Source organism: Lytechinus variegatus, chromosome 8 (assembly GCF_018143015.1).
Source record: "Lytechinus variegatus isolate NC3 chromosome 8, Lvar_3.0, whole genome shotgun sequence".
NCBI classification, from domain to species: Eukaryota; Metazoa; Echinodermata; class Echinoidea; order Temnopleuroida; family Toxopneustidae; genus Lytechinus; species Lytechinus variegatus.
In genome coordinates this window covers 29,037,269-29,050,092 of record NC_054747.1, presented here as the reverse complement: position 1 = coordinate 29,050,092, position 12,824 = coordinate 29,037,269, and the positions used below count along the sequence as shown (strand labels likewise).

At 36.4% G+C, this 12,824-nt stretch overlaps 1 protein-coding gene across 2 annotated transcripts; it reads right to left on the bottom strand.

The window, feature by feature from the left end:
- Positions 1-1,523: 1,523 nt before the first annotated feature.
- LOC121420801 lies at positions 1,524-11,762 on the bottom strand. Of its 2 annotated transcripts, none has more exons than XM_041615437.1 (5): positions 11,660-11,762; positions 10,197-10,252; positions 5,446-5,697; positions 3,912-4,098; positions 1,524-2,480 (listed from the first exon to the last, which is right to left on the bottom strand). In XM_041615437.1, exons 2-5 carry the CDS (start codon positions 10,246-10,248, stop codon positions 2,381-2,383), a joined length of 591 nt encoding a protein of 196 aa, XP_041471371.1. In that variant the 5' UTR covers positions 10,249-10,252; positions 11,660-11,762; the 3' UTR covers positions 1,524-2,380. The 2 variants fall into 2 exon arrangements, with proteins under 2 accessions (XP_041471371.1, XP_041471372.1); XM_041615438.1 differs by having other exon boundaries at positions 10,197-10,248; positions 11,660-11,739.
- Between the last annotated feature and the right edge of the window lie 1,062 nt (positions 11,763-12,824).

The window sequence follows — 12,824 nt, the reverse complement described above, 5'->3', positions numbered from 1 at the left end:
TTTATTAAGTTCTTTCCTAATAAAGAACTTGTCATGCTTGTAGGCCTTGCAAACTTGCATTACTCGTGAATATTATCATTTCTATAGCATTTCTGATGTCTTATTGTCAATTTGTGGAAATTAAAGATGTTTTATATATATACACTCAACAAAAAAAAGTTATTGGACACTTACAAAAAATAAAATATTCCATATAGATATTTTATTAAAGGCAAATTATTGTATGTCAACATTACCATACAATACTCCTCTTCCAGTATGACATAAAATTTTCATGTGAACAGTCATGCATGGGTGGTTAAATGCTTTAACCCTAAATCTCCCGGGGTATTTTGATTCTTGTCATTCCCGGGGGGGGGGCCATTATGGCCCCCCCTTAAGATCTCGGCCACCGATCGCGCGAGCGACGCAAAAATTTGCACGCTGGTAGTGTGCGATGTAATCTACAAGGCTGTATGGTAAAATTTTCCAAAATAATGAGATTTTATTTTATATGAATTAATTTATGCATAAATCATACTTTTTGCTCTAATTCACTAAATAAAGCTCATAGAATGCTAATTTTTGGTAAAAATTAACAATCGTAATTCAAAATAACTTTGGTTTGGAAATAAATTTCTTATGTATTTTATTGTTTTATGAATTTCTTATGTATTTCTTTGTTTTTTACTTTTTGTTTTTTATTGTTTTTTCAATGGAAATTGTTCCAGACATAATTCTGATCATAAACAAGGCAAAATTAATTAAGTTTAATCAGTAAAAGTAGAAATAATGATACATTTATGAATTTTGGCTAAATACGCAATTTGCATTGGATTTGTACATGAAATCACGTTTATGAGCAATTTTGGGTCTGACATGCACTTGCATAATGTTGCGTAATGTCGTAACCGCGTACCCGGGCGTCACAAATTTGGTCTCAAAATTTGCGCGAGACTTGAATGTAAAAAGTCAGTGAGCTGCGAGGTGAAAAAATTTCGCGCAGCAGATATATCGCGAAAATTGTTGAGGGGGGGCCATTATGGCCCCCCCCCCCCCCCGGGAGTATTAGGGCTAAACAATAGCAATGCCAGTAAAAGAAAATTGCAAGAAAACCATCAGCCATTCTTTCAGTTGTGAAAGTTTATGTGGCATAAATATCCATCAAACGATAAAAGCAAACTTTAAGTCAAATACCACTCTAAGAGAGAAGAGAAAGTTATCCACCTTGGATGCATCGCTTTTCCACGAGAATTTTAAATAAAAGTTTATCGATGAAACAAATGCCAAATTTCAGTATCTTGGCATAAGCAAAAGAAAATTCAATATCTCGTTTGTCCATCCTGGCTCTGAATGTGTGCAGCACATCTACGTCGCATGCTTGTCACAAGTCGGCGAATTTGCTCTGGGGTGATGTCCCATTCTTACCGGAGATAACGCCGGACATCTTGAAGAGTGTCTCCTTGTTGAATTCTTTGATTGACCAATTTCCCTAGCTGATCCTCTCATGAATGACAATGCGCATCCCCATCGAGCGAACATTGTCCAAGATTTCTGGGTGACCACAATGTTTAGCTCTTGGATCCTTGAACCCGATTGAGCATTTGTGGGATCAGCTAGGAAAATTGATCAATCAAAGAATTCAACCAGGGGACACTCTTAGAGATGTCCGGCGTTATCTCCGGGACAAATGGGACAACGTCACCCCAGAGCAAATTCGCCGACTTGTGACAAGCATGTGACATCGATGTGCTGCACTTATTCAGAGCCAGGATGGACAAACGAGATATTGAATTTCCTTTTGCTTATGCCAAGATACTGAAATTGGACATTTTTTTCATCGACTAACTATGACTTAAAATTCTAGTGGAATAGTGATGCATCCAAGGTGGATAACTTTCTCTTCACTTTTAGAGTGGTATTTGATTTTAACTTTGCTTTCATCGTTAAATTGATATTGATGCCACATAAACTTTTACAACCTAAAAATTTACGATTCAACACTAAATTTCGAGCAAGGGATTAAGAACTCTAATGAAGCGAGGAGCCACAATGATGATTAAACCTTTAAAAGAAAAATCACATCAACCGGCATAATTATGTTCCCGCTGGTGTCTCTTGCCAAGGAGTGGGGTGGACTCAATTCTTATTCAATTTAAGATTAAATCATATTCTTATTTTGATTGGAAATATACTGAAACTGTTGTAAGACGGTATCAGACTCCTAGATTCTACTCAAACCAGAAAATGTCTCTGTCCATACAGAATGACTTTTTTGTTTATTTATTTATTTACATGTTTGTTTATTTGTATGTGTACACATGTTAATGCAATAATTATTATTAATGAAAAGTCGTCTGTTCCATGTTCATGTTCCGTCATGTTTTTCCACATTTTTTTCCTAGAACTTGTTCCAAAAGAAGGTAAACAGAGAAAGTATAAGCATCAGAGTGCAGCTCATCTTGACGTTGGTGGCGGCATTGCAGAAATCTCCAGAACAACTGCAAATATATATATATATATCATAAAAAAGAAAATGCATGGTTTGAAACAAAAGCAAAAATGGTGTGAAAATACATGCGTCATCAGGCAAGCTTGATACAAATGAGCGTAATTGACGTATTAGGAGAGCAACTGAGGTGAAGTTGGCTAAATCGTGTTTTTGTTTTGCTTGATCAATTCTTTCATGAAAGAAACAAAAATGGCAACAGTGGAGGTCAAAAGCTTAGAAGAGGCATTCACGGCAAAAATGAAGCGTTTGTAATTATGCGAGATCTTATATTTAATCCAAAGAAACAACAAATGCGTTTTTATGATAAAATTTTATTGATTTAAGTTGCATGTGGTGACGAGTGACACTTCGCCTCATTGGCCGCGCACCACGCTCACGGGATCTAAATGCATATTAAAAGTTTACCTATAAAAAAATTCCGAGTTGAATATCACGTAAACGTTGACTCGAATCAGATTTAATTCTTGTTGAAATACCTTGGTTTTTGTGGAAGATGCGATATATAAATAATTGTCATGAACGGGTGAATTCCACGTTTCTAATCAGTTACGCATTTGTGTCACCTGATGTTTTTCCTTTCTTTAAAGAACAAGTCCACCCCAACAAAAACTTGATTTGAATAAAAAGAGAAAAACCCAACAAGCATAACACTAAAAATATCATCAAAATCGGATGTAAAATAAGAAAATTATGGCATTTTAAAGTTTCGTTTCATTCACAAAACAGTTATATGCAGATCTCAGTCGGTACGCAAATGAGGAACTGATGACATCACTCACTCACTATTTCTTTTGTATTTTATTATATGAAATATGAAATTTTTCATTTCTTTAAAGAACAAGTCCACCCCAACAAAAACTTGATTTGAATAAAAAGAGAAAAACCCAACAAGCATAACACTAAAAATATCATCAAAATCGGATGTAAAATAAGAAAATTATGGCATTTTAAAGTTTCGTTTCATTCACAAAACAGTTATATGCAGATCTCAGTCGGTACGCAAATGAGGAACTGATGACATCACTCACTCACTATTTCTTTTGTATTTTATTATATGAAATATGAAATATTTTTATTTTCTCCTCATTGTCATGTGAAATGAAGTTTCATTCCTCCCTGAACACGTGGAATTCCATTATTTTAACATTTTGTGCTTCAGGCAAGGAGGTCCTAATCGTCAAATTCGTAAAAATAGAAATATTGTATAATTCAAACAATAACAAAAAACAAAAGAAATAGTGAGTGAGTGACATCATCGACTCTCTTATTTGGATGTAACTGGCTCGTTCATATAACTATTTTGTTAAAAATACGCGAAACTTTGAAATGTCATAACTTTCTTATTCTATCAAAATTTTTCTGAGGTGGACTTGACCTTTAATCGGCTCAAAGAAAAAAAAATCACCATCGTTCTCCTCACCTGCAAGCTTTTCCAGATACTACCTCTTCCCAATCGAGGCTCTTTCCAATCTGATAATCAATGCCATCCTTGTACGGCAGAAGATACTCAAGGACTGAGCCGGGTGAAGCATCGCAGCCAGTAGAGTGACTTGAAGAACCACATCCCATATATATCACATGGAAGGATCCCCATTGTGTGTTGCCTCCTGTATGGCAGAGGATAAGGATGCATTGGAAAGAAAAACGCTTGTTTGATCGGACTGACTCCTCATCATTAAAACATACAGACAATCAGTAGATCAACGGTCAGAGCATCAACAGTGGCGGAGAAACGCATGTAGTATAGTAGTAATGGTAGCTAGTCGAAGTAGTAGTCGTAGTAGTGGTAGTAGAAGTAGTAAAAGTAAATGAAAAAGTAGTAGTAATAGTAAAAGTAAGAGTTGTTGCTGTTGTTGTTTCTGTCGTTGCTGATATTGTGATAGCAGTAGTATAGTAATAGTAGTAGTAGTGGTAGTTTCAGTAGTATGCATGTAGTAGTAGTAGTGGTAGTGGTAGTAGTAGTAGTAGTAGTAGTAGTAGTAGTATCAGTTGCGTACAGATGGAGGGGTTGGGGGAAATGGGAAAGGAAGGAGAGTGAAATATGATATTTGTTATCACAAATTTTGATGACTGTAGGCCCTAATAAAAAATATCGCTCGCTCTCAACTTTTTATAAGTTTTTCTCGATATACCATATCTGAGCCCCCTCAATTTTGGGGGCCGAAAACGCCACATATCAGTATAGTAAAGTAATAGTAATAATAGTAGTAGTAGTAGTAGTAGTAGTAGTAGTAGTAGTAGTAGTAGTAGTAGTAGTAAAAGTAGTAGTAGTAGTAGTAAAAGTAGTAGTAGTAGTAGTAGTAGTAGTAGTAGTAGTAGTAATAGTAGTAGTAGTAGGAGCAGTAGCAGTAGTAGTACTACATATATGTAGTAGTAGTAGCCTAGTAGTAGTAGTAGTAGTAGTAGTAGTAGTAATAGTAGTAGTAGTAGTAGTAACAGTAGTAGTAGTGGCAGTGTTAGTAGTATAGTAGTAGTAGTAGTAGTAGTAGTAGTAGTAGTAGTAGTAGTAGTAAGAGTAGTAGTAGTAGTAGTAGTAGTAGTAAGAGTAGTAGTAGTAGTAGTAGTAGTAGTAGTAGTAGTAGTAGTAGTAGTAGTAGTAGTAGTAGGAGTAGTAGTAGGAGTAGGAGTAGTAGTAGTAGTAGTAGTAGTAGTAGTAGTAGTAGTAGTAGTAGTAGTAGTAGTAGTAGTAGTAGTAGTAGTAGTAGTAGTTGAGTAGCACTTGAAGTAATCATGGTAATAACAGCAGCAGTAGTACATAGTACTAGTACCTACAATACAAATACAGTATCTTTGAAAAGGGTAAACTGTTGCTGTTTCCCAGAGCACCTCCACCCCCTCCCCCTTCGTCATGAATGTTAATGAAAGACTTGCGGGAGTGGTATCTAACACCTCAATTGAAGTATTCACAGCTCTAAAATATATATCAGGACCGGATCTGAACAGCGCCCGCATACCTTCCATATAGGTGAACAAAACTTCAGCATTCAACTTCTCACAACCGGATCCTTCCTCGCAGTACATTTGTTGAAATTCGTTCGGGTAATAACAGTCACCATGGTGACCGTTATCAGGCCATGAGGTATTGGCGGTGGGGTGTGTTCCGGTTTCGTTACGGACCGTACCGTTCGATCCCCACTGCCCTTCGAACATGTCGAATTGGATATTACTCCGTGTCGAGAAGCACGAGAAGCAGTATTCAGCTGAGCCTGGGTAATTTAAAGATAACAATGATTCATGAGTTTTCGTCATAATCTCCTTTAGCGTCATTATCACTCTCATCATCATCACTATCATTATCACCATCATCATTATCATCATCATCATTGTCATCATCATCATCATATTCCTCATTATTATCATCTTTCTCCTCCGTACCATTGTCAATTTGTCATCAATATCATCGACGTCATCATTATTGTCATCATCACCTCCACCAAAATCACTAACTTCCTCATCGACATCATCGTTTTCGTTGTCATCATCTCACCCACGATTGTCATTTTCATCGTCTTTATCAACATCATCCTCATTTATCCCTTCTACAATATCATCCTCACGTTGTGATTTTGTCAGTTTCCCTCGTCTCTTCAATAAATGCATGGTTGTCTTTTATATTATTTTCCCTTTTGGTTTTCTACTTTCAATAGTGTCAATGAAATATCTTTTTGTTTCTGATCTGTTACATTCAAGAAATCATCTGTTAATGGTAGCATGGGTAGTGGCGTGTTTAACTGTACCATTCGCTGTAAGATGACGTGTCACTTATTCCATCACAATCATGGCGATAATCAAACGTAATGCACTTGTGTTAGTTCTCTTCCGATTGTTAATACGGCCTAAATATCCCGGGGGGGGGGGGCCACTTCCATTCACAAGTGGATACCATGCGCGACCATGGGGTCTCGAAAAGCACCCTAAGCACGTAATTTCCATATCCTGAAAATGCACCCCTAAACAAGTATTGGCGTGTGAAACCCTACCCTTAACAAATATTGGAAACAAAACGATATACTCTTGGCAAATATTCCCTGAAATGAACCCCTAAACAAGTACAGGAATGTTTTATTTTTACGGGTCCTTCGGTCGTCGGCTTTACCTTATTTGGTTTAGTACGACCCCATCTTATACACCTCGCGCAAATCGGACTCTAAACACGAAGTGTTGGGGCAAAAAGGACATCATTTATAAGACTTTTGAAGATTGTTTTATCATCCCCGCAAATTCGACCCTAAACACGTAATTTTCCTAGCGAAATAGATACCCTATTTTCATTATTTTTGTGTTTTTGACACCCTTTTCACGTTACGTACGTAACGTGCCCTATCGTGAAAAAGACATCCTTTTTACGTGTTTTTTTTGGCCGCGCATGGTATCCACTCGTCAATGTAAGTGGCCCCTCCGGGCTAAATATACACAACAGAACAGATCCAACTTCGACCTGTTTCGTTTTGTATATTTATGTTCAAAGAATAGTAGCATAACACACCCAAATCAAAATTTGACACCTAAATTACAGAAAATGGTCACGAAATAACAAAGTTCTGGTCATTTGAACATGTTGAAATAAGGCTTGAATTTCATTAATTTCATAAAATGAAGAGGTTCTCCAGGCTGGCTTTCAAACTCACTCGACACTCCGTTTTGTTGAAGATCAGCCATGCATTAAATCTTTTGTTCACCATGCGAAAGTTTCTGTAGGAAACCGGTGAAAACACGTTTATCTCATGAAATTATGGAAATACAAGCCTTATTTCAAATGACGAGAACTTTTTTATTTCTTGACCATTTTCTGTAATTGAGGTACCAATTCAAAGAGCAGATGTTGAACTTTTCAGAAATGTGTGTTTTTTCTCTTTGAAACCCAGATATCCCCCGCCAAATAAGTTTTTGGTTTCCTTTCTTCAAATTGTTTTTGCTCACTCATGCGTGAATAAGAAATAGCTTAAGTAATATCAGATGAAAGAGGAGATTCTAAGCTTTAAATTGGTAGGTCATTTGTCTATTCTATTTATGATTAAGTTATGATAAATGATCGCTAAATCTCGGTTCCGTTTATTCTGGGACGCACTGTATATCCAACGTTGTCTTCTGGCAGCCATTTAAAACTAAGAAGAGTTTTGATAAATTTTGCCTCTTTCAGACTTAATTGAATTTACATGTATGTCTCTTTCTATTCATTTGCGCATTTCGATGTCAGACAATTTTGAATATAATTATTTCGCTAATTAGTCAAATTCTGCGTTTAGCAGAATCAGTTGCCAGCTATCATTTCATATTTCTACAACGCGTTGGCTCTTTTTTGTTAAAGATCACGCGTTCCCAAGTGCTCAGCGAGACATTGAATAAATATGAACAAATCAAACAAGCATAACAATAGCGCAGAAATTTCATCAAATATTGGAGGTTATTAGTCACAATAGTTTCTTGCAAATCATGGTTTGCTTGCAGATGAGAGAACCAATAATATATCGCACTCCCTTCTTCTTTCTGTATATGTATTCACAAAAGGTAGTAGTATCAGTATAGAACATTCCATCAAAAAGACTATCGACTGAAATCGTATGCATATTTTTCTGCGCCATTGTATAGATAATCGGAGCCTTAACTATAATTACATGCATTTTTAAATTGCATACATCTGTACATAGTGAACGTTTTGAAAGCAAGAATAATAAGAATCGTATTTTTTAATTGTTTGATTATTCTCACAATGAATGAACACCTAATATCCCACAACAGTGGCTTAATTTTTTGACTTCGGTTATAAAGATACTCTCCACTCATTGAAACGAAACTCATACCTCAGTCACATTTGCTCTATATTCTGCGGCCGCACGTACGGCAAGTGAAAATAGCCGTTTAAAGGTCCTATGACACCAATCCCAACTTATTCTAGATACATATTGATTATTAGGCAGTTTTACTTGAAAAATACGAATTTGCTATCGGTTCCTGTGTACGACGAACCGGTGTCGAGTTACTCCATGGAAATGAACTTCAACGGGAACGCCCACTAAATTTTTTTTCGAATGAGTCGACCGATCGACCTGTCAATCATTGTGACGTCATCGAAGGAAGGCTTTCCCAGCTGTGCAGCCGGACCCCTAGTTATTGTACACGTTCCTCGTGTAGTTGCTGTTTTGACAGATCTCATCCATATCACATTTTTTAGATTTTTAAGAGGTTTTGATCATGGCTGCAGCATCGTCATCAGCTGCGTCTGATTCTTCAGACTTTGAAGATTCAGGTTCAGAATATGATTCCAGCAATTCAATTCATTTACTTTGAATACACACAGTCAACCACAATAGGAACTTCACGCTCCAAACGACAGCAACACTCAGCAGCTTCCTTCCCTGATGTCATGTGATATACAAAACCAAATCCGGCTGAATTTTTGTGGGCGGGGCGAATTTAGCTCAATTTACCATCTAAAACTGCCTTTGAACCTGATGTGGGATTTTGGGGGTAAAATTTTGATGGAATCGTAATTAGTAGCCACTAAGCTAACAATAAATCAGCATCTTTGTTTTATTTCATAGCACCTTTAAACAAATTTTTGTACCAGCTACATATGGATGGTTTGAATGAAAATGAAAAAAAAAATCGACTCGCCGTACGGCCGCCGTGGAGCAAAGTGACTGAGGTAATAGAGTTATAGTAAATTGACGCGTTCAACAATGAATCAGACTACCTTTACATATTTCAGAAAAAAATAACGATATATATTTTAGTTGTATGATATTAAATATGGAATATACAAATGTGTATTATCATCGGCTTACTAAAGGGCATACATGTAGCATCATTTGTGTACATGTCATTTCTGTTGAAAAAATACTGTATGTTTCAAACCTTACATTCAAATTTGATAGGATTTAAGCGTTTTTATTTTTGTTTATACCTTCTACTTTTCTTCTTTTTGCCGGGGTATGCTTAAACCTTAACAACTTAAACGAACCGACCGATGGTATGTTATTGCAATAGCTTGTATAAATATATGTCTGTCAGGGCAAACATTTTACGATTTATCCTATCGCCTTCAACTATATGGAATTCCACCGACGTCATAACTTTTTTCTTAACAGGAAATGTGAACAATGACCTTGCTAAACAAAAAGAAGCACACTTAATTTTCAAGAAGACGATAATGAATAAATGTACTCGTGCACAGAAAATATTTTTGAACTAACATGCAGTTTAGATGTTGATGTTGCTGGCGTTCCATAGTTGTGGCTGATCGAATCAATCGCAACTCTTTGTGAGACGGGGTCCCTGGACTCGCATTTGTCTGTGTATGTATATCTTGAGCTCATTCCGTACAGTGTAAATTTGTTGTATTAGTTTTAAACTTGTGAAATGGCTAAAAAAAATCATATTATAAATCTTTTTTTTTCTTTCAATAGCATTTATTTAATCATCTGTATATACATTTCACATTTACATCAAAATACATTAAACATAATCAAATAATACATACGGAAGACGATACAGAGATTTACCAGTACAGTTTTTGTTCATTTCTAGCCTCCTCCGCAATTCTGATTTAAATAAAAACGTTAGATTTGATGGTCTATTGTCTACTTTCCTGTAATTACGTAACAAAATTGATTTATACACAGTCCAAAAGGCTATATTAATGATATCATCTAGTTCTTTGTGCTCGTTATTTTTTTATCAAATATTATAAATCTTGATTGCTTACCTGTCTGAGACAAGGCGATGACGGTGAGGACCAGCAGACCCAAGGAACCCATCTTGCTGGAAAACAAACGATTGCTTTGATAGGTTATTTGTCAATTACAGGGCCCCATCTTACAAAGAGTTACGATTGATCCAATCAACCGTAACTCTATGGAAATCCATCAGTGTCATAATTTTTTCTCCAGGAAATGTGCAAAATGTCCTTTTGAAATAAAGGAGAACACACCGAACCGTCAAGAAATCAATGGATTAATGGATATACATTCATATCTAGAAAAAAATGAGCAAAGATGCTGAATTAGCACTTCATTTTTTAGAGTGTATGTTATCACAATCATGTCTCTATTTCGTCTAATAACCACTTGACCAAACGCCACTTTGTCCAAATGGTTAGATGAATTGGTAATCATATGAGACATTAAGGTAAACATACTGTACACTCTAAAAATGAAGTGCTAATTTAGCTCTTAATGTCGTTGTATACTGACTGCACTTTGAGTGCTAATTTTCCAATTCAAATTTGAATGTCTAAACCAGCACTCAAAGTGCAGTCACTATGCAAGGACATTAAGTGCTAAATTAGCACTCCATTTTTTATAGTGTACGTAGACATGGCAGAGGAAGTGTAGCATAGACAAAATGGCAATCATACCAATATAGGGCTTTCCCTTTGTCATATTTGTGGTATGCATGTGAGAAGAAGACCAAATGCTTGTAGACGAAACGAAAATGAACCTTTTAAATAATAGAATTGATGGAATAAAAAAGTCACCACAGTCGAGTCAGTTATCATGTTCTTGTATTTTCCATTCAATATCTGGCCGACCTTTCCTTTCCTCTGTTAAATTTATGAATAGTCGGCCAAATCCATCAGCTTAAATGAAGTCCGAGTGCTCCGAGTAAAGTCAAAAGAAAGTTACGTCAGCTGCTTGTTAGTATCCTGACAACATCCAGGATTTGATCTCAAGATTGAGCTGCAAAAATCAAATTAGAGAGCTGTTTCACAAAGTTCACTGCAAAAAAAATGAAGTGCTACTTTAGCACGTACAGTGCGTGTAAATTGACTGCACTGCGAGAGCTGATTGTCTAGTTCAAATTTAAACTAGAAAATCAGCCCTCGTATAGTGCAGACACTCTATTAGCACTGAAAGTACTAAATTAGCTCGTCATTTTTAGTGTTGCTCGTCGCGTTTAGCTTGATCTTAAGAACAACAGGAACAAGGAAAGTTATAAGATATTAAGCCAATAAATCCGAAGTTACAAATGAAAATATTTTATTTTTAATGTCTGTATGGCCACAATTTCATTGCACACTATAGATCGGCTGTCAAATTCAAATGAAAGCGCTCGAGTACGCGTTCTAAGAACAATACTGCGAATTTATACCAAAAAATTATAAGTTGCTGATTACTGTCACACTGACATGTACCTTAAAACATACTCTACGTATTACCTGGTATTTACCTTCAAATAGATGATTGGAAAACAACCTGGACGTAAGAGATACTGCTTCTTTGAAAGTTTCAGCTTTGTCAGAGAGTTAAATACTGGCCGAAACCTGAAAATGGTCCGCAAATTCAAATATTCATCATGTTTATTTATAGGAAGGTAAATATGGAATATCAGGATAGGTTAGGGGTGTATTGTGATGGTAGCATTTTAAGGGGGTCGTGAAAATATTATTTCAAGAGGCATCCCCCGAAAAAGTGGTTTAATAAACATTTGGATTTTTTTTCAAAAGTTATATCTGTAACTGCCCAGCTTATTCGTCATTATTGTTTTTAGGGATAACTTTAGAATTTGAGGGAAAATGGGGGTACGGGCTTCCAGAACCCATTTGCAATTTACCCCCAACGTCACTTTATCATGCCACCTCCATGTTGGTTGAAAGGGGTCACAAGTGCCTCAGTTGACGTCATATTAAAATATACTTAACTCTGCAAATATTAGCCTTCGTATTCTCGTGATTTCTTTCTCTATTCCACTTTTTTAAAAATAACATTCCATAACTCTCTCACAACTAACAAAGTAATACCTCGGTCACATTTGCTCTACGGCGGCCGTACGGCGAGTCGAAAACAGCCGTTTTAACATTTTTTGTACCAGTTACATATAGGTGGTTTGAATTAAAATGAATAAAACGGCTGCTTTCGACTTGCCGTATGGCGGCCGTAGAGCAAATGTGACCAAGGTTTTAGTAAACCTGAATAAACTTTCATTTCGAACGGGAAAATGAACTTCAAATTCCAAGCTCTGTACGGTGTTGAAAAGGCCTTGCTATGTTACCGATAGGTGGCTATTCCCATGATGATACTTCATCATAGTAATCTACTCAGTTTGAAATGAGATGAGGTCTTGATCGGCATGGTCATGCGACAGGGGACGTCCCCGGTTGATAGGTTAATGTAAAAAATATACCCCCAGAAGGAGGTCATTACAAAGCCACACCCACACACAACAAACACCGTTGATGAGTGGAAGCAACGAACAGATGAAGCAAATATGATGAGAATTTACCAATTTAATTAAACAAATTCTTCATGGCTGTTAGAATAGTCCATGTGAAAACTGGTATTTAATACGTTACATTATTATTGCCTTTACCTGATTCCCACTATCACGATTTGCA

Coding starts and splice junctions, on each gene's coding strand:
- LOC121420801 (XM_041615437.1), bottom strand. CDS start 10,248: ATGGGTTCCTTGGGTCTGCTGGTCCTCACCGTCATCGCCTTGTCTCAG. Junction 5,698..10,196: donor CATCGCCTTGTCTCAGACAG/GTAAGCAATCAA, acceptor TAAATTACCCAG/GCTCAGCTGAATACTGCTTC. Junction 2,481..3,911: donor GTATCTGGAAAAGCTTGCAG/GTGAGGAGAACG, acceptor ATATATTTGCAG/TTGTTCTGGAGATTTCTGCA.